The sequence below is a fragment of the Canis lupus genome, chromosome 2 (genome assembly GCF_011100685.1).
Source record: "Canis lupus familiaris isolate Mischka breed German Shepherd chromosome 2, alternate assembly UU_Cfam_GSD_1.0, whole genome shotgun sequence".
In the NCBI taxonomy this organism is placed as follows: Eukaryota; Metazoa; Chordata; class Mammalia; order Carnivora; family Canidae; genus Canis; species Canis lupus.
In genome coordinates, this window is record NC_049223.1 from 83,660,508 (window position 1) to 83,681,647 (window position 21,140).

General features: G+C 59.2%; 1 protein-coding gene and 1 long non-coding RNA gene across 7 annotated transcripts in view; one reads left to right on the plus strand and one right to left on the minus strand.

The window, feature by feature from the left end:
- Positions 1–1,069: 1,069 nt before the first annotated feature.
- The window catches only part of TNFRSF8 (TNF receptor superfamily member 8), a 40,444-nt gene continuing 20,373 nt past the window's right edge, over positions 1,070–21,140 (minus strand). For 2 of the 5 annotated variants that reach the window (XM_038531984.1, XM_038531983.1), the window contains exons 7-13: positions 17,756–17,849; positions 17,407–17,552; positions 15,952–16,053; positions 15,796–15,870; positions 8,507–8,532; positions 6,068–6,272; positions 1,070–2,889 (exon numbers count right to left, since the gene is read on the minus strand). In XM_038531984.1, the coding sequence (XP_038387912.1) occupies positions 2,645–2,889; positions 6,068–6,272; positions 8,507–8,532; positions 15,796–15,870; positions 15,952–16,053; positions 17,407–17,552; positions 17,756–17,849 (893 nt within the window). In that variant the 3' untranslated portion in view covers positions 1,070–2,644. The remainder of the gene's footprint in view (positions 2,890–6,067; positions 6,273–8,506; positions 8,533–15,795; positions 15,871–15,951; positions 16,054–17,406; positions 17,553–17,755; positions 17,850–21,140) is intronic. The other 3 variants (XM_038531985.1, XM_038531987.1, XM_038531986.1) reach the window with 3 other exon arrangements.
- LOC119870506 lies at positions 12,156–20,666 on the plus strand. Of its 2 annotated transcripts, none has more exons than XR_005356191.1 (2): positions 12,156–12,596; positions 19,832–20,666. It is a non-coding gene; the product is annotated as an uncharacterized LOC119870506 (long non-coding RNA). The 2 variants fall into 2 exon arrangements; XR_005356190.1 differs by lacking the exon at positions 12,156–12,596 and adding an exon at positions 16,846–17,214.

Below are 21,140 nucleotides of genomic sequence, written 5' to 3' on the forward strand. Positions count from 1 at the left end.
AGGGCCTCGCTCGCCTACGTGGTTTGGAGAAGGGAGGGAGGGGAGCAGGCGAGGGGCAGCGGCGGGTGCTCGGGCGCGGGGGTCGCCCGGCGGAGGGACCCGGGGCACGGGGGAGGCCGCGGCCGGAGCCATCTACCCGCCGGCCGAGGACCGTGACCTGGGGCTCTGTGGGGCACCCCGCGGAGCGAGGGGGTCTGCCCCCCGTGGGGGTCCCGCTGCATCCCAGCCCCGGGGAGGCCGGAGCCCACCCGTCGAGCAGGAAGGGCCGCTCCCCGAGGGCACAGGCTCGCAGCGCCCGGACGCGAGCGGCCACGCAGCAAGCACGAGCCCGGGCCCTGCGGAGCGGCGGTGCCGGCGCCCTGACCTCGCACACGGGCCGCAGCCGGCCCAGCGGGACCCGCACGTACGGCCGGAGCCCGAACCCCCCCGCCCCCCCAGGTCGCCCGGCCCGCACCGGCCGCCTGCGCCCCTCGGCCCGGCCCCGCCAGGTGTGCGCCCAGCACGGGGCCGCCCGGGTGAGGCGCCCGCCGTGGGCTCCGCTCAGCCAACCCGACGCTTGGGCTGTTCTCCCGGGTCGGTCTCTGCGTAGCTCTGCACCCCCACCCCCGCCGTTACCGCGTACGGGACAGAAAAAGGGGGCGGGGAGAGAGCCCCCCCCCACCCCGGGACCAGCCGGGGCAGCTCCTGTCCCTGCACAGGTGCCCATTTGGGTTCAGCCCGACGACGCAGCTCCCGGGCCGGGCCTTCAGGGTCTCGGCCTCGTTCCACCTTAGGGAGCGGCCCTGGCCTCGCTGCCCCGGGAGTTTCCTCCGAAGGCCACAGCTCCCGGAGACCCTGCTGAACGGCGGGTTTGCTGGTGGTGTGGGGACAGGCTGGGGGTGTCCACAGCTGCCGCCTTCCGCCACCCCACGGGGAGCCCCGGGCGGGGGAGGGGACGCAGACTGGGCCCTCCCAGCTCAGGCCCCAAGCCCAGGGCTTCAGGACGGCTCAGGCCAACCCGGCACCACCGCTGCTAGGGACCGTCCTTGCTGCCCAGGCCGCCGCGCGGGGAGCCAAGGGCGCGGGAGCCTTACGGCACGACAGGCTTTATTTTCAAGGTCCCCCAGCGGTGCTAACGCCGCGGGCAGGCAGCAGGCTCTGCACACATCGGCCCTGGGAGGCCACCCACAGAGGGAGCAGGTGGGGACGCCGAGAGCCAGGCCAGCCGACCCTGAGCCCCCTGCCCACCGTGGGGGCCACAGAACGGGGGAGGGCCCGGAGGGTGGCACTTGGCCCTCGCAGGGCTGAGGGGGGCTCACCCCGACTCGGCGCACGGAGTTCAGACGCTGCCACTCCAGTCGGTGGGGGACCAGGGAGCCCACCCCACGGGGAGGCAGGCCCGGAGCCTTCGTGCCCACATGTTCAGTCTCAACCTCAGAGCGTCCTGAAACCATGGGGTCCTTAAGGGCCTTCCAAGTTTTCCGAGGATCAAGCTTCAGAGGATCGGAAGTTCCACGAGGGGCCTTTGGAGGGAGGGGCGCTTCATCCCGCCCCTCACAGCCCGGGCCCATGTCCGGAACCCAGCTCGGCGGGGTGCGGCATCCTCCGGTGGCTCAGGCTGCTCCCGGGCCGTGTCCACGCCGTCCCTACGCGGGCCGGCAGCCCCACGTCACAGCGCTTTCCTCCTGGGTGTGAAATGCGAGGAGGCCTCAGGTCCACACAGGAGCACTTGCTCTTCTGAGAATCCAGACTAAGGCCGAAGGACAGGGCGAAGCCACGTTGCCCTGACACCCGCACCCCAGCCACGGGCACTGAGTGGCGGGGCCCCGGCGGCAGGGCTGGGCCCCGGGCTGTGCACATGGCAAATCTGGGGACGCAGCGGGGATGCCACGGAGCCGGCAGGGCCCCAGGAAAGGCCGGGGCTCCCCCACCGCGGGGGCAGGTCCTGGCTGCTGAGAGTCTGCATGCATCTGGGTCCCAAGACGCCTCCCCAGGGGGCTGGTGGGGGTGCCATGAGTCAAGCCAGTCGACCCTGGGCCCCACGGTGAGCTGGGGGCCACAGAACAGGGGAGGGCTGGGGGCCGGCCTGGGCCTCACCCCGACCCGGGGCACCCAGGGCAGCACCGCAGCTGTGGCCAACACGGGGCAGCCAATGATGCCTCAGCCCCAACTTCCCTGTGGACTCAGGAGAAGCCACCTACGGCGCTGGTTCACGCCCACATTCCAGGCCTCCAGTGACTGGGGGCCAGCGGCAGGACAGCAGGGTCAGGGGGCATCGCTCCCATGGCCCAGGTGAGAGTGGCAAGCGCTGAGGCCCGTGCTTCTCGGGCCCTGCCCTGGCCCTGGTGGTGTGTCTGGAACACAGGGCTCCGAGGGCATCTTCCCAGCAGTGGCAGGACCAGGTGCCAGTGCCCGCTGGCTGGCCGCAGCCGCAGCCCCAGCCCCAGATGGTCCCTCCTGCAAAAGCCCAGGCTCCCCCAGGGTCCAGGCTGGGGACATGACTAGAGACCCCAGGACCCCCTGGCTCCGGGCAGCTCTACCCCTGGATGTTGGAACCTCAGTTGGGGCCACATGGGCCTCTGTCCCCCACCCTGGTGCCACGGATGCCACCCTGGCCTCCCAGGGGGCACCCTGCTGTCCTCTCAGCCCCAACCCAGGCCAGGCTTCATTTCTCAGAGACGGTCATGGGCAAGGGGGCCTCCTTTCCTTCCTCTTCTACTGAGAACATGACGTCCCCACAGCTGCCCAGAGGTGGTTCTGTCTCCTGCTCCGGGAAGTGGGGGGCATGGTCCACTTCCAGATCCTCCTCGAACTCAGGCCCTGCCGGCCCCACCAGGCCACGGCCCTCAGGCCCCTCGGTCCTGACGGTCCCCACAATCACGGTGTCAGCCTTCATGATGTAGATCTTCTCTGCAAGGCAAATGGACGGGTGAGGAGAGGGGACCGGAGCCCTCGCTGGACAGAGCAGGCAGGCAGAGGGGGGTCCGAGGTCCCACTCTGTCACCCCTACTGCGGGGCTTCGGGCAAATGACACACCCTCTCGGATGCACAGCCACCCCCACCAACCTCAGGGGCATCCTGAGGCTCAAAGAAAGAAAACAGCTGGAAACCACATGCTGAGAGTGAGGGATGGCCCACTCGCTCCTCCGCTCCTCCCGGGAGAGGCTCCCTATCTACCTGGACCGATGGATCTGGATCGATGGACAGCTGGGCATGGGGTAGAGGAGGGAGCAGCACTGGGAGAGAAAGCGAGCCCCGGGGAGAGAAGGCGGGGTGCAGGCCCCCCCCACCCTGTGAGCACCACGGTGGCCAGGCTGAGCGCTCACACCCCGGTCCCCGTGGGCACATCACGAACCTGGAGCCCCGAGAGGTTAACGGGCCCGCCCAGGTAGTTGGCAGGAACCTCAGGAGACGCTCCCGCCCGCCCGGCTGTCCTTTCCAGTCCTGTCCTGTGCCTAGATCAGAAGCCTGGGTGGCCCGCGCTCTGGTTTGCCCGAGGTGCTCCCGGTGTTCGTACGGGGGTCCCGAGCCCCTGGGAACTTCAGTTCAGGTCAACCCAGACCCCTGACCGCAGTCTCAGAAACCTCGGCCCTGTTAACACTGAACACGATGCCAACCTCCCGCCCGAGGGCTGCGCAGTGGCGCCCGAGCAGCACCAGCAGGGCGGCGGGCGGGACGCCTGGATGAAGGGAGGCAGGTTCCCCTGCGGGCCTCAGCACCATCTGCTGGGAAGGGGTGCAGGGAGGCTCTGGGGGAGCTAAGTAAGCTGCCCAAGAAACCGGGAAGTGAGGAGCCTGGCCTTCACCCAGCCCAGCTTCTGACGGCCTCGAGCAGCTTGGCCCTGGGACTCTCTCGAGTGGGAATGAGGAAGCTCAAGAGGGAACTTGAAAGCTGGGATGGAGTTGAGGGCTGGGGTCCTGCCTCTCTGGGTAACCCAGTTATACCTCTCTGGTTCAGGAACACCCTGGGAGCCCTGCTCCCCTCGACCCCATTGCATAATGTTGGCTCTTCTGTTTGGGTTTTTATATCTTTAGGGAAAAGGGAAGTGTTCAAAATAGCAAGGATGAGAAAAAAGCTAGGAGTGTGGCAAGCTGTGCACAGGGCGCCCACACACACCCCAAAAGAGGGAGCAGGGCCCTGGGCGCCGGACACACACCCTCCCCCGAGGCTTGCACGCCCCTTGCTCCGGGAGCCTGAGCAGAGAGGGGCCAGGGAGAGGCGGGAGCCAGGGGTGGTGACAGAGGGCACAGAGCAGCCAGACGGGGCTGGAGAGGGCGAGGCACAGGCAGTGGGGCGGAGAGAAGGGGAGGTGGGTGGTCAGGTACAAGAAGCCAAAGCCGGGGCCGTCTCCTGCCACCTCACATTCCGAGGGCCCTGACTGCTCTTACTCTGACCCTCATCACAGCCCCCCCCCAAATCTGGGAGGGGAGGGGAGCGTCTTCCAGGAGCTGCTGGAACCTTCTCCCCAACCCAGGGCTCTGGAATCCAGGAACGTAGTTATCTCCGCGGGTGGGAGGTGAGGGGCTCCCCTACCTGGTGCCCAGGGGCAGAGGGATAAGGCTCAGGCCGTAGTTTGGTCTCCCCGGGGCACTGGGCAGGTTCAGTGGGGCAGGGTGTTCCTCTGGGATGGTGTCAGGACAAAAGGCCCCCGAGAGAACCCCCAAGGCCATCTCCCCTGAGCACCCCGCCTGCCAGCGAGGCTAACTGGCCGCTGAGCAGGATGCCCACCCCACAGCACCCCTGGGAGCCCAGCACCTCCCTCCAGCTGCCCCACAGCTCCTGCACTGCACTCAGCACGGCCTCAAATGTCCGAAGCAGGATTTCTTAGGAAATTTAAAGGAGATGCCTTTGGTGGTATTTCCCCCAAATGAAACTCTTTGTAAATAAACTTGCAGAAAGCTCCAATGCCAGAAGTTTTGGTTTCAGACGAAAGACTCTGCCCCAGGGAGTTCTATCCACCAACGCCTGCGGTAGAAACGTGCAGGACAATTACAATGCCCCTCTGGTATCATCCCAGCAAGGGTTAACGCTCCATAGAAGACAGCCACGGAGCTCACAGCCGGGGGTGGGGGGGTGGGGGGGGGGCTACACACAGTCCCACTGCTGGGTGCTGAGGGTATGAGGCCAGAGGCCTGGGGCCTAGGGCCTGGGGGAGCACAGCATCTGGTCTAGACAGGAGACTGGAGAGGGCCAGGAAGACTTCCTGGAGGAGGAGGCAAGTGAGCAAGGGCCACAGGACACCAGAGACGGACTAGATTCAAAGGAGGAGCTGGCTGTCCCGGGTGAGGCAGCAGCGCCCACAGAGGCGCTTGGAAGGGAGAAAGGGCTCCCCGAACTCTGGAAACTGCCAGTGAACGGGAGGCGTACAGACAGGAGGGGTCAGGAGGCAGGGGGGTCTGGTGGGGCGGCTGCGGCGACCAGTCGGAACAACCGAGTAAGAATCCTGGAAGTCATCCTGAGGGTGACAGGGACCCCGGGGCCTGAGCAGGGGCGCAGAACGGACAGCCGTGATTTTGGTGGCAACACTCCGGGTGTCCCCGGGGGGAGCGCAGTGGGAGAGGAGGCAGGGAGACCCTGGGGGCGGCCGAGCCGGGCGGGGCAGGGCTCCTGGGGTCTCTGCAGAGGCCCCCTGCCCGCCCGTAGCGCCCCTGCCCGGTAGGGAGGCTGCGTGGCCACAGAGCACTGGCACGCACCCTCCTGTCCCTCCGAGGGCTGCTTGTTGGGGGCGGGCGCGCTGTTCGCTGCTCACTTCAAGGCCGGCGGACCCCGGGTGGGGGGAGCCCCTCGTCCTCCCCGCCCAGGATCTCACAAACGCTAGCTATGGCCCAAGGAGCGCAGAGCCCCCACTACTCCGACCCCACAGACCTCAGCCGAGGGCTGCGCTGCAGGAACACACCCCATGGCGCTTACCTCCCTCCCCAAAAGCTGCTCCTGCTTGCGAGGCCAGCGGCAGAACCCACGCGCGCCCCTTCCTGTCCCCCCCCCCCCGCCCCCGGGTCCCCAGTTCTGCTCGGGCCCAGGGTCCAGGCCCACCTCCCCAGCGCCCTCCGCTGCGCCCACAGCAGGACCCCGTAAGCAGCAGACTCACCGATCCTGTTGTTGGTGTGCTCCGAGGTCAGCCGGGGCTCGGGAAGGTCCCTGGGGGACGGGGGACTGCCAACCGGGCTGGCTTCCAGCAGCCGCACGCTCTCCAGGCAGGCCGCCCCGTCGGGGCCGGGGTCCACAGCCGGGGAGCTCGTTAAGCCCACCTCTTCCAGGCCCGACTCGACCACCGATATACTCTTCTCCAGCTGCTGTGGGCGAGGGGACGTGGCGCTGATGCAGGTGCCCCCCACCGCCCTGGGAAGCCCCGTTTCACCACCTCTGCCTTCAGGATGCCTCACACCACCCGTGGCTCCTGGGCTTCGAGAGCCCGAGCCCTGTGCGGAGTTTCAGGAGTCCTGTTGCTCTTAGCCTGTACTAAATAACGACAGTGGGGCGCATGGGGAGGCTCAGGGCGGGGTCCCGGAATCCCGGGATCGAGTCCCACGTCGGGCTCCCTGCAGGGAGCCTGCTTCTCCCTCTGCCTGTGTCTCTGCCTCTCTCTCTCTCTCATGAATAAATAAATAAATAAAAGAATGAATGAATGAATGATAGTAGCCAGCATCCCATATGGTACTTACCGTGTGGCCTTAACAAACATGTCAATCCTCACAACCACCCTATAAGGTGCTAATATTAGTACCCTCTCCATTTTACAGACCAGGAGACTGAGACCCAGAAGAATCCAGTAACTGGCTCAGGCTGGTTAGCAAGTGTCCGGGCCAGCACGCGAACCCTGCCCGGCACCTGGTGCTGGACGTCCGTGCTCCAGACCCACCACAACCCACCAGCCCTGACCTCCTGGGACAGCGATCGCCTACAATTACGCTAACGTGTTCTAAAAGTAGCTACGTCTTCAGGAAGATGGTGGTTTTGTTTTTGACTTTCATAGGTAAGAATAAAGAAGTGGTCTCGTGGAACATTCTAACGCGTACTATTTACTTTCAGCCTTTAAATGGGGTTTGAGTGATTCACAGAGTATGTCTACATAGCCCTGACTGTCCTTTTAGGATAATCTGAAGTCCAAAAGGTGGCATTTTCAACAAGTTGCTATGAAAATACTGCCTCCCACGGCCAAGAAATGTTAGATTATCTTATAAATCATTAAATGCCTTTTCATGAAATTTCCTGGTATTGTAACAGCCACTTATCTGACCCAAGCATATTTGAATGTGACCCCCCATAATTTGAAAGTGAACTCATACTGTGGTTCTATCATTTTAAAAAATTAAGGGATGGAAACCTTTCTCCTTGTATGAATGAGTTCAAAGAAAGTCACGGAAAAACTGATAAATGGAAAAAAAATATGGGTGAACCATACCCACCTGAGAGCTGGCCACACGGAGTGCTCTGTCCTGCCCCGTCCTCAGCCCCACAGGGCACTGTCCCTGCCCTCACCCCACCCTCCACCGAGGCTGCTCAGCGAGCAGGGGCCAGGCTGAGCCCGGGGGCCAGGTGGGGGCCGGGTGGGGGCCCCTCCCCGCTAACCGTAGGCTCAGTGCAGCACGGCCCGGCACCTGCGCACAGCAAGCTCTCTGTAAAAGGCGGGTGAAGAGGTCCTTCCAGCGCGGGGCAACAGGTCGGGCGCTGGCTTTGGAGCCACACTACCCTGGGGTTCAAGTCCAACCAGGGTTCGCTCATCTACTTTCCAAACGTGGAACGAACCTCCTCTCGCATCTGTGCCTGTTTCCCCTTTTGGGACATGGACAACGGTACCGACCTCGGAGTGCCAGAAGGACACCTAGGATAACTTTGGGAAGCACGGAGCGAGGTGCCTGCCTCATCGTGAGTGTTCCATACGTGGTGGGCAAATTTTCGTGATTTTTTTTTTTTTTTTTTTTTAAGAGAAAGAGCATGAGCAGGAGAGGAGAGGCAGGAGAGACACAGAGCAGGCTCTACACTCGGCGCGGAGCCCGAGGCAGGGCTCAGTCTCACAACCCTGAGATCACCCCCCGGGCTGAAATCAAGAGTCGGAGCTTAGCCAACTGCACCACCCAGGCGCCCCGGTGATGCTAGGTTTCCAGAGTCGTGCTATGGATTTACCATCCCAGCTGTGAGAACGAGAACCACAGAGGAGTGAAGGAGAAGGGGAAGCAAACACAGCCTTTCTCTGACCACACCTGGCACCCAAAGCAGCCAAAACCAAATCCATGGTCGGCCAGGCCCTTCTGGAAGTCCCCTGCAGGATGAGCCAGGAGCCAGAGGCTGTGAGGGGGTGGAGCTCCCCATCCTCCTCCAGGCCCTGGCCCAGGCCCCACCGTGCTGCCCCATATGCGGCACACCCAGCTGAAATCGCAGGGGAGCCCACACCCCGGTCACTGCAGGGGGGGGGGGGGGGGGGGGCGAACGACCCATCAGCAGCTCCCAGAACCAGTAGATCCACTGGCAAAGGAGTCTGATTTAGGGGCACACAGCCGGGGAGGCGGGGCAAGGAAGGGCTACTTACCATCAGGTTCTTCCTGGGCCTGGAATCTGCAAAAAAACAGAGGAGTGACTTCAGCAAGGAGGGTCCGGCCCTGCCCCAGCCCACGGATGGCGGCAGCACACTGGTCAGGCCCGCAGTCTGGAGCACAGTGGACGGCTTCAGAATCGGCGCCCACGCCTGGGCACAGAGACTCCCTTCCCGGTGCTCGCTGCGGCAATGGCAGCGGGAGAACTGGGAAGCACGTCTCCAGCCACTACGCCAAGCGGCGCACCGGACTCCTGCCCCTGCCCCCACTCCACACACACACAGGACGGGGCCAGGACAGGCACACACTCCAGGCCGAGCCAAGGAGGCTTCTGCTGGCTCAGAAGTTGGTTTGTGAGGACGCCCGGAGGACCCAGCAATTGAGCGGCTGCTTTCGGCCCAGGGCGTGACCCCGGGGTCCGGGGATCGAGTCTCGCCCTTGGGTTCCCCGCAGGGAGCCTCTTTCTCCCTCTGCCTCTCTGCGGGTCTCTCATGAATAAATAAATAACATCTTAAAAAAACAAAAACAAAGAAGTAATTGGTTTGTGGCTGCTGCCACTCCCTTGTAGCCCCCACGGCCTAGAGAGTCCAGAACTCCCAGAGTGCCCTGCAACCTCGCATGGAAGACCTCAGGGCTGGGTGATCATAGACGACTGATCGTGAGGGCTCTGCTGGGCCCTGCACTGGACACACCCAATGCCAATCGACCTTGGAGGCCTTTCGAGGGAGTTGGGTTTTCTATTACATGTGCCTGAAGGAGCCCATGTGACCACCTTCGAGCAGGACAGCTGCTCGTCATCATCCCACCACCTGCCATCCCCCTCTGGGGGGCTCAGGAGGTGATGATTCACAGACTCTTAAGGCACAACTTTACCTCCTCATCCCAAACCTCCACCCTCTACACCAGCGTCTCTCTCATATCAAATACGGGGCCAGGTCATGGCCAAGTATATGTTGACATTTAGCCACTGCCCACTGGTCATCTGAGAAAGCTGGAGATGGCATCCAGGCGTCAGTCTACCCTGGGGCCAATCACCTCCTGTGTGTCTGGGGACACACAGCCCAGATGATCCCTGAGGAAGTCCCCTCAGAGACTTGGAATATGCTGTGCCATGTGCAGACCTGACTGGAGAAATCTGCTCTGAAAATGCCAGTGAGCTAAGTCACCTCCAGAACACTCTGACTTCAGCAGCTCGGGGACCCATGAGCCCCGAATCCTAACTGAAATGCTGAAGGCCAACCAACTGCAGTAAGATAAACAAGACAGGCGGTTTGAAAGTGCTGTGTAGACACTAGGTTAGTTTGGGGAAAACTCTTACACGTACCTTCTAAGTGACTATCAGCAGGTAAAAGTGTCTAAAGAGGAAATGAACCAGAATGACGGTCAAAAGAAAAACACACATAAAATGCCACAATTCTGGATTCTTTCTTCTTCTTCTTTTTTTTTTTTAGAGAAAAAGAGAAAGAGAGAGAGTGGGGAGGAGGGGCAGGGCAGAGGGAGAGAAGGCACCTCAAGCAGGCTCCACACCCAGCACAGGGCTCCATCTCACGACCCTGAGATCACCACCTAAGCTGGAATTAAGAGCTGGAGGATTAACTGGCTGAGCCACCCAGGCGCCCCTTCTGGAGTCTTGATTTAACAAATGCACAGTTTCCTCCGCCTAGTAACTGCTGCTCCCAGCAGAGTGGTCACCTTGGGAGGCCACGGCTCATTCCTGCTAGGTGGCCATTGTCTGTTACCCAAGCCACTGCTCCCTGGCCCGAAGCACATTCTTTTATCTTATTTATTTACTTATTTTAACATGATCAAGTAATATTTATTTCAGGGATGCAAGGATAGTGCAACATCCACAAATCAACTGATGTGACACCCTACATTAACAAAACAAAGGATAAAAATCATATGACCAGCTCAGCAGGAGGCACATTCTTTTAAATGATGTCTGTGAAGCCTTATGTTTGTCCTTGGAGAGGGATGTTGAGTTTTACCAACAGCCAGCAGTGAGCTGGGTGGCGGGGGAAAGAGCACAACAAAGTAACGAGATAAAATAAAATAAAAATGTAAAATTCAGTCTTGGAGAGCATGTGGGTAAAAAGGAACATAGTGGTTCATGCCCTGTGAACCGGTTCCATGTTTCTCAAGAGCCATGTGGCAATGAAGACCTCACACCCTTTGACCCAGTAATCCCTCTTCAGGGACACACCCTCAGGAAATAACCCGGGAGAACACAACAAGGCCGTGCGCAGAGGTGGTATTTAGAATAACCCAAAACCTGAAAACAAGCCAGATGCAAAACAATGAGGCAGCTCATCAGTCTTGAAGCAGAGGCCTTCCTGGCAGGGAACCCCCAACATAACATCACTCCACCTTCCCAGCCTTAGTCCTCGTATCTGGAAAATGGGACACATCACGCCAACTTTGGAGGATCTTTATGGAGATTAAATGAGCCTCGAAATGTGAATGTGCCCAACGAGTAGTCACACAGGGAGCATGTGCTTTCCTACGAGGTGATGAGAACGGCTGTCTCCCCCACCCTCCAAACACGTAACCCCGCTGTAATCAGGGGAAAACATTAGACAAATTCCAATAGAGGGGTATCCTGCACATAACTGGCCGGCCCATGCTCCTCAGAACTGCCAAGGTCATCAAAAACAGGAAAGTCAGAAAAGTCCAGAGGAGCCCGAGCAGACATGACAATTAAATGTAACGTGGTATTCTGGGGGGAGCCTAGAATAGTAAAAAATATGGTGGGTAAACGTTAATAAACTTGGGGCACCTGGGTGGTTCAGTCGGATAAGCGTCTGCCTCGGCTCAGGTCATGATCCCAGGGTCCTGGGGTCGAGTGTCTCGTGGGGCTCCCTGCTCTGCGGGTGTGTGCCTCTCCTCCCTCTACACCTTGTCCCCCTCAACCCATGGGCTCTCTCTAATAAATAAAGTTCGTAAAAAAAAAAAAAAAAAGAACACTCATAACCCCCCCCCCAAAAAAAAAAACCCTAAGGAAACCTAAATAGAGTAAGGCCTTTAGTTAATGGTAAAGTATCAATATTGCCTCATTTATTGCAACAAATTAATAGAAGATGTAAATGACGGAGGAAACTGGGCGTGGGGTACACAGAAACTCTGCACTAGCTTTTCAAATATTCTACAAACCTAAAACTGTTCTAAAACTTGAAGTCTGTTTAAGACTTTAAAAACTTAGGGGATCCCTGGGTGGCGCAGCGGTTTGGCGCCTGCCTTTGGCCCAGGGCGTGATCCTGGAGACCTGGGATCGAATCCCACATCAGGCTCCTGGTGCATGGAGCCTGCTTCTCCCTCTGCCTATGTCTCTGCCTCTCTCTCTCTCTCTCTGTGACTATCATAAATAAAAAAATAAATAAATAAAAGACTTTAAAAACTTAAATGTGAAAAAGGGACAGTGTGCAGGAGGCTGCCTGGCACGTCGTGGGCCCCGGATGTTGACGTGGCACGACGCTCTATCACCCCAAAAAGAAAACTCAGCATTTGATACCAACTCTTGGAAACAAGCATGAAATGTCAAAATCCAAAGGCACCAGCGTCTGCCTACCGCTGCGTTACAACCCACGTGTGGACTTTGATAAAGACCCAGAACAAAATGGGCCAAGGACAGAGGTCAGACTTCCTAAGTGCACTTGCCCTAAAAATGTGGCTTCAGTCCACTGGCTTCGTTTATTGGTTTCCTTGCTTTGGGGAATAACTATGATCTTCTTGTAAATGTATCTGGGACACGAGGACGTGAGTCCAGGACACACCAGGTGTCGGTGGCCTCCCTGGGACAAGTGCACGGGATCTCCGAGGCTGCTGTTAGGGCCGCTGCAGCCAGGCACCTGAGCTGTGACACCTACGCTAGAGGTCCCACGCTAGAGGTCCCGTCCATCCCAGTCCCCCCCCGCCCCTTCAGTCGCAGCCTCCATCTGGCCTGGAGGCCCGGCTGCTGTGGGAAGAACAGACCCGAGGAAGGAGCCTGGCACAGAGGTTCGGCCAGGCTTTGGCAACCGGCACCCCTAGGTTCTGATCGGGGCTCCCTGGAGACGCAGCTGATTCCAGGGTGAGGCAGCAAAGTACCAGGTAAGTCGGGGGTCACCTTAGGAAGTGCTCAGAACAGGAAGGATGGGACAGGACAACACTGGGGGCAGCTTCAAGGGCCCCTGCCAGCCTAACGTGAACATCAAGTTAAATAATGATGGCAAGAGAATAAAAGAGAAAGCCCCGAGTCCACGCAGACAGAAGGACAGGAGGAGGAGGAGAGAGTGATGAGGAGCTTATTCACAGATCCTCGAAGTAAATCCCCGAAAGAGCTCACTGTTTGCCAAGGAGAAAAGATCAGTCTCGTGCTGGGGCAGCTGGCAGGCGCTGCTCACGTCAGGTGCTCAGAGCCGGCCATGCCCACAAAGGGACTGGCGGGCACCTAGCAGGGGGGCCGCCACCACGGGAGCTCAGCGGCCCTCCCGGGATCCTCCCGCCTCCAAAGACGCACGACCTGACCCCATCTCTGATCGTGAGGACGCACGAGGCAAACCCAAGGCGAGGGACATCTGCCAACTCAGGGGTAGAATCCTCAAAAGTGGCCAGGTTGCAAACGTGACGGAAAAGACAGGAATGGAACTAGCTGGAGGGACCCGAGAGACCCGACAGCCCGATGCGACACACAATCCTGAGCCGGCTTCTTCTGCTCTAAAGGATATGGTTGGGACAAGTGAAGGAACGGAATGGGGTCTGAGAGTCAGTTGGCAGCAGCGCATCAGGGTGACGTCTCTTTGACCGTGTCACTACGTTGCGTAAAAGTACGCCCTCGTTTGTGTGAACACAGGCCAAGGTACCTGGAGATGATACGGCATCACGTCACTACCTTATCTCAGAGTTCAGAAAAGCAAGTTCTCTGTATTGTCCTGTGACTCTTCCACCGGCTTGAAACTGTTTCAGGACAACACAAAGCTTTTTTCCAACTTAAACCTGCCCGAAGTAGCAGAGAATGACTCTAGCGTCCGTGAAACAAGAACATTAGTCAGTGTTTCTCAACCAGGCACGATTCCCACCCCCAGGTTGACACTCAGCAGCATCGTCCCAGCCGGGAGGGGGGGTCTACAGACCAAGGACCCTGCCCAACCTCCCCCTACAGCCAAGGATGATCTGGTCCCACGCGTCAATGGTGTTGAGGCAAGAGGCCCTTTCGCACCCCCGAGAACAACAGAATCCTGCTCGTGCTGCCTATGAACCAAGTGGCCTTCAACAAATCCCTCCACCTTCCCATGCCCTGGCTCCTCATCTGTGAAATGGGACCAAAACCAGCAGATGTGGCGGCAGCTCTTTCTGCCCACGGGTCCCATCCTCGTGCTTTAATAAAATCACCTTTTTGCACCAAAAAAAAATAAAAAAAAAGGTGCCTCACAGGTCCACTGTGCACATGTATGTGCTTTGCAAACACGTGCCACGGAGGACACATGGCGTGAAGTCAAATCAATTCAAGGGACGGCTGGTAAGCACAGGAGCTCCGGGGGGGGGGGGGGGGGGGGGGGGGGGGAGGGCGGCACGCAGGCCCATCCTGCTGGCCCTGAGTCTGGAAGCTAGGGAGAGCTCGAGCCCGTCTCTGTACCCAGCACAGGGCCACCTGGACAACGACACAATGACGGGAATTCCTGAGTGAGCAAGCATGGAATGAAATCCCCTTCGCCCCCTCAGCACCCACTGCTCCGGAGGGAATTCTCAGCCTGAGCCCTGCGTGCTTATCCCGGCCTCGCCCTCCCTCCATCTCAGGCCGGGGACCCAGGCCCCCCCCCCGCCAAGGACCCGCCGGAAGCCCGAGGGCCAGAAACAGCCCCAAACAGGATGGTCGCCACTGAGTCTCAGGGCTTGGTTTCTTGTAGGTCTGGCTTCTTCAGAGAAGGTGCTGTTTTTCTCTCTCTTTCTCTGTGGCAAAACTGCCATCACGAAGGTTTGAAGAAAAAAATAAACTGACAGCAATGGAAATTCTAATACTAGAAAAATGTCAAGAAAGCAAACACAGGTTTCAATGAGACATTAAGGCTGACAGCTCATGGAAAAAGGCTTGAAACTATCAAAACACAAAAACCCCCCTTGCTAAGGGCGCACGAGCACCTGCTGTGAAACTCATCAAATTCAAAACAGGCCTCAGTGGATAAGGTCTGTGCCCCAAGTCAACAGGCGGGCCGCAGTGAGGGTCTCCCGGGGCCCTGGGGAGACGGGGGTGGGGGGCGAGAGGGCCCTGACCAGCCTGAGGCTGACCACCGGGTTCGTGGGTGGATACTGGGAGTGGCCAAAGCTGGAGGGGAGGAGGCAGACGTGACAGGTCTGAGCCCTCCGAGAACGCAGTCTGCAAAGTCTGGGTCTCACCGGCTGTGTGGCCCTGGCCAGTTACCCACATTTCTGAGCCTTGAGTCTTCCTGATGGAACAGGGATCATCACCCACCTCCCTGGGAGGCTGCGGGCTCACCCACTGGGGGAGCCAGCCTTGAAACCAGAAAGGGAAGCCCAGGCAATTGCTCACTCCTTCCCCTGTGATCAGGGCCCGGCACACAGTAGGTGCTCAATCAGTGCTTGTAGAGAGCTGATGAAGACCTTGCCCTGCCTAGAAAGGGCTGCACGGGAGAGAAAAGGCACTTGGCACAGATGGCTGGGACCCCACACACACTCCAGGTGACGGCTAGAAACAGGGCAGGGGCTCTGACAGGTGGCCTGCACTACTAGTTGGCCTGGGATCAGAGAGCGAGGGCCAGGGAGGGCTTCAGAACAGCCTAGAAATCAGAAGGCCCGGAGATTCCTGCTGAGGAAACAGGCCGCCTGTGCTCTGCAGGGCACTGGACGGGCCTCCCACAACTAGGCCCACACCCACCCCCTCCCCCTGAACTAGGTCCCACTGCCCCCTCCCACAGGTGAGGAGGCTAGAGGAATGAAGAACCTCACTGAGGCCATGTGGGCCCTAAGGAGTAGGACCAAGATTCCAGCCCTACCAGCTGCCCTACAGACCCCTATGCCCCTCCGCGGCCAGCAGGGGAGGGGGCGCAGAGCGATGGGGAGGAAGGAAGTGGAGGTGCTCAGGAATGCCTGGGGGGCAGCGCCGTGGAGGAAAGGATGAAAGACAAGACGGATGTTAAGCCTTCGTGCCAGCCCGCCACCCAAACACCCGGAGGACGCTCCCACCCGCATCTCATTGCCGGGCAAGGCTGTGGAGACAGGGCGCCCCAGACCAGGGCCCAGAGCTGCTGTCTCCACGCGGCCCAAGGAGCCCTGTGGACATCTGGACACTTACCCGCAGGCTCCGGCTTGGGCCGGAAGGTCTGGACAGGGTAGCACTGGTGCAGCTCTGAAATGACAGCGCAGTCGGCTGGAGGCACCCAGGGCAGAGACCCTCCGGGCTAGTGCACGGCCCCCGCCCTGCCCCGGGCCCCAGGCCACATCCACTCACTCTGCTGAATCCACTTCCTGCAGGCCCTCCGGTGGCACAGGACGAAGGAGACGGAGCCCAAGACCACCACCAGGATCACGACCGTCCAGAAGAGCACGGGCCCTGGAACACAGGCGGCGCTGCACCAGCTGCCCTGACACAGGTGGGCTCTGAAGCAGACGTCACGGCAGCACCGGGGGCCCTGCCGCAAGCGCGCAGGACAGTCCTCACCCCAGACCATGCTCTCCTTCTCCCGGGGCACAGACGGCACAGTGGCTGGCAGGACCCCGTCCTTCCCCAGGTGTCCACTTCCCTGTGCGGCCCTTACCCACCTGGCTCTAGGGAGCTCGTCAGGGAGGCTAAGTAATTGGCAGAAGGGCAAACCATTTCTAGACAGTGCGAAACTGAGAAGTCGAGGGGCCAGGACGAAGCACGAGCGGTCGGAGAGCCCGCTGTCTGGGGGCCATGGAGGAGGGCACAGGCCAGGCGTGGCCCCGGGCAGCGGGGTCAGGGTGGGGCGGGCAGAGCAGTGCAGAGGCTGAGCGTGGGCTCCTGTGTGGCTCCCAGCTCCCCTCGGGGGGGGGGGGAAGCTCCGTGAGGGCAGGCACGGCGTCCCCTCTGCACATACGCACCTCAGCACCTGTTCCCCCAACACCCCGGGGGCACCATCACCATCTCCTTTCACAAACGAGGGAAACTGAGGCTTGCAAAAAGAAACTCACTTAACTGGCGAGGGGTAAACCACAAAAACCACGCTTGGTCCGAGCCCGGCCCGGGGGGGGGGGGGGCAGCTCCAGCTCCCACGCACTTAACCACTCTCTGGATTTTTTTGCTTTGTTTTGTTTTGTTTTGTTTTTTACAACTTAAGTGAGTACTTGTTCCTTTTTTCCTTTTGTCCCTTATGAAGATCGTGTATCGAGTTACTGTTAGGTCCACGTTTAGATGTTAAAAAGCAGTACGTGCCACGTGTGGGCTTCTCAAACCTCGCTGTGCAGCAGGCCCCGGGAAGCTGGGGGCCGCCCTGGCTCTTCAGGGAGCTGGGGCCACGCGGGGCTGCTCTCTGCGGACCGCTGGCCGGAGGGCGGCTGCCACCTGCTGTTTGATGGTAGGACTGCAAGCCCCGAAGGGGGGGGGGCCCTTGGCGGGTCGAGGAGCCAGGGCCGTGCCAGCGACAGTACCACACTGCTTCCTGCCCTGCGGGCCACGTGGCGGGACGGTTTCACAGGCGACTAAGGAGGCTCAAAGGGATTAAGCAATAGTCAAGGTCACGTCTTCGCTCACCGGGTACTTTCTGAGGGGTGGTTATGAGCCTTGGGGATGAGGCTGTGAATCCAATCCCGGCCCCTAACCGAGGCAGGGCACCCGCCCAACAGGCCCGAAACCTGGGATGAGCCTTGGGGTCCCCCTGCCCAGAGAGAAGCCTCCCCCCTTGGGCCCTCTAGGAGCCAGACCCTCTTTCCGGGAGGCCGTCGTTACCTGAAACCAGAACGGGCTTCCCGGTGGAGGAGAACGAGATGGGAGTGCTTGTTGATATGGAGGGGTCTCCCCAGGCGCGGGTGATGGGCCCCCCACGCTCCTTACTGGGCTGGGGGTCTGCCGTGGGGACCAGAGAGGCAGTGGTGCTGTCAGGAGAGAAGGCGGAGACGGGCGGTTGAGCCCCAGTGGGAAGCGTGTGCTCAGGAATCACCCCCGGGGGCGCCAGCACAGGGCGGGCACACAGTCTCCAGAGTGACCCGTCACCTCGGCACACAGATCCAGCCCAGGCCCACCTCCACCTCCACCTCCACCTCCAGCCTGGCGGCCCCCAAAAGAGCCAGGGAGTCACCTGGTGGGCGCCGTGCTGTCGTCTGGGTTGATGCTGCACGCAGGGTGGGCCTCGGGGGGAGGCAGCTCACGGGGGGCAGCCCTCTCAGCCGTACCTGCAGGGACAGGGCTTAGAGTTGGTGTCAAGGAGCCCTGCCCAGCAGGACTGGTAACTTCCAGGGGCGCCTGGTGCTCAGTCGGGTAAGCGTCTGCCCTTGGCTCATGTCATGACCCCAGGGTCCTGGGATGGAGCCGTATCAGGCTCCCTGCTCAGTGGGGCGTTTGCTTCTCCCTCTCTCTGTCCTCTCCCTTCTCTCTCTCTTTCTCTCTCTCAAAATAAAATCTTAAAAAAAAAAAAAAAAAAAGGACAGGTAACTTCCAGGAGACAGCAGGGTGAGGCCAGGAGGACGCTGCAGCCCAGGAGACCCAGGCTGGTGTCCTGAGCCTCTTTCCTCCTTTCCCTCCCTTTCTTCTGTCCATGCAACAACTCTCTAACGAGCACCTACTATGTCCCGGGGACTGTGCCGGGAGCTGGGTCGTGGCACTAACTCAAAGAGACAGGATCTCTACCTACGTCAGAGGCTCACAGGCGTGGGAGGGCCCACAGACGAGACACAGGTGTCACACGAAGGCACGTGGGCTCCGTGTAACAGGGGGACCCACCTCGTCCGACTGGGCAGGCTTCCCTGAGGGGGTTGTCGCCGGGGTGTCTGGGGGGGCTATCTACGCAGAGGAAACAGAAGGCGGGGTGCCCCATAGGTTGGGGAGGGAGGAGACCGAGGGCCTGGGAGAGGCTGGTGAGCAGCCGTGTTAAAACATGTACACGACTGTCCACAGCAGTGTTCTTCACAGCAGCCAAAAAAGGGGAAACACCCAAATCCTTTCCCTCAACTGATAAATGGACAGACAATACCTGTACCAGAATATCACGTGGCAATAATGCTACGGTGTGCATGAGCCTCAAAAGTACGATGCACAGTGAAAGAAACCTGACACGGACACGTGTTCTGGAACTGTCCAGAAAAGGTTAATCTGGAGGGACAGAGAGTAGGATCGGTGCTTGTCTGGTGGGGACGCCAGTGGGGACTGACACAGGGACTGACCACTAAAGGCGTGAGGCTTCTCAGATCGTGGGGACGGGTTTACAACTCCGTAAATGTCTTTACAATCACTGAATTACACACGTAAAACTGGTACATTCTGTGGTCTGTCAAACGTACTGCAATAAAGTTGTTCTTAAAAATTAGGCCTTCCTCCCCAAAGCAAGGATTTAATTAGCAAAGGGACGGGTCAGCGTGGTGGATCACGTCACGGTCCACCTCCTCAGCTGGGGAAGGCGTCTGTGTTCCCGCCTCACCGAAGCCCCGCGACTCGTAAGGTCCGGGGAGGGGAGGGCGCTCCGGGCAGCTGGCCGCCCCAGCGGTCCCAGATATAGGAGAAGCACTCAAAGCAAGCCGAAACCAACCCCGCGAACCCAGGCAAGACAGCAAGGCCCCCAGCGGAGCCCCGGGGGAGAGCTGAACCCTGAAACGTCCACGCGGCTTGTCACCCACTATCCCTGCGGCGAGAGCTGGCGGAGACACGCAGGTGTGTGGCTCAAAAGACCAAAGTGGAAAAGCTGCGCCTCATCTCCAGCCAACTGTGATCCTACAGGAAGGTGGCTTGGTGGCTCTAGACCTTCTGATTTTATCTCAAAGGGAAACCTGATAAGTACACGTAAATAAATGGACTTAAATACTATCTCCTGAGAGTTAAACACAGCCTTGATTTTTAACAAAATTCCTTTCTTTTGAAATCAACTTTATTAAGGCATAGTTTATATGGAAGAAAATGTCCCCTCTGTTGTACAGTCTGATGGGTTCTGGAGAATGTATCCTTCCAAGTAGCTCTACTTCCATTCAAGGTCTAGAACATTCTCGCCATCCCAGAAGGCTCCCTAGGGTCCTTCTGCCATAAATCCTCCTCCCACATTCAGGCAACCACTGGTCTGCTTTGTATCATTACAGATTAGTTTGCCTGTTTTAGGATCTCATGGATGGAATCAGGCAGTCTGTACTTTCCGGGGTCTGACTGCTTTCTCTCGGCTTCCTTCTCTCAGCACAGTATTTCTGAAGTCCACTTATGTGCGCGGAGCAGTCCTCCAGTGGAGAGAGGTTCCACCGTTTATTATCCGCTCACCAGCGGCTGGACGTCTGGGTCGTTTGCAGTCTGAAGCTACTACACGGCTAACGACAGCGCCTTGAATGTTCCCGCAGACCTGTGAGGACGTGTAACTTCATCGCCCTTGCGTACTTCGGAGGGGAAAGGCTGAGTCACTGTGCTGACCAGAGGGAATGTCTTTGAGATCCATTCAGAGACGGTCTCCTCTGATCTGACCCAGCTCCCTGTTTCTACAGATGGGAGAGAGAACCACAGAGCCAGAGCTGGAGCCAGAAGGCAGGGCTCCTGCGCACACTCCACCGGACCACGCCACCTCCTCCCCGGGCCGAGCACACTCCTGCAAGTTTATAATTAACTCCCTCCCTAGGGTCACGAAAACCGGCCCCGTCTGAAGTAGGTCACAGGCAACCACGTCCCTCTCCACCGTGTCCCTGGTGGCAGCACCCCTCCTCGGCTGTGGCACAAAGCAAATATCTCAGCCACACTCATTTCCCTTCTAAAAAGCTCTCGTGATGCTTCTCAGACTTTTCCTTAAACACTCTGAAGAGAAAGCGAAGCAAGGGTTAATTTCCTTCTTGGATTAGTAGGGTCCTGAGGAACTCTCCTCTTTCGGGGAGGGTCTCCGAATAGATGCTGTCTTTCCTCATGGTCACCAGACTATAACCTCACTTATTGAAGCCCACAGGCTTTAGGCTACGAGGAAGATGATATGATTTGTCACAATAATTTCTATTTATTTGCAAATCAGTATTTGAATTACATTTAAGATGTCATTGTTGTCACTAAGAGTTGACTTGGAGGGGGCTGGAGGTGTTCTCAAGTTCCAACACACCACCTGCGGCTACTACCCCCGGGTAGCACCATGAGGAGAGAGCCCTCTGGCCTCTAAGGCAGCCTGTGTCTCAGCTCCCACAGGAACACCTGCTGCAAGCCAGCAACAGAACTGCAGGGGCGCCTGGCGGATCAGCTGGTTAAGCACCTGCCTTTGGCTCAGGTCATGATCCTGGAGTCCTGGAGTCCTCGGTTCCTGGGACCAAGCCCCGAGTTGGGCTTCCTGCTCAGCAGGGAGTTTACTTGTCCCTTCCCTTTGCCCCTCCTCCCCACCCCGACTTGTGCCCCCTTGCTATCCCTGTTTATTTGAGAGAGACAGAGAGAGAGAGAGAGCACGAGCATAAACGGGGGAAAGGCAGAGGGAGCAGTAGGCTGATACAGGACTCCATCCAGGACGCCGAGATTTCAGGGCCCCA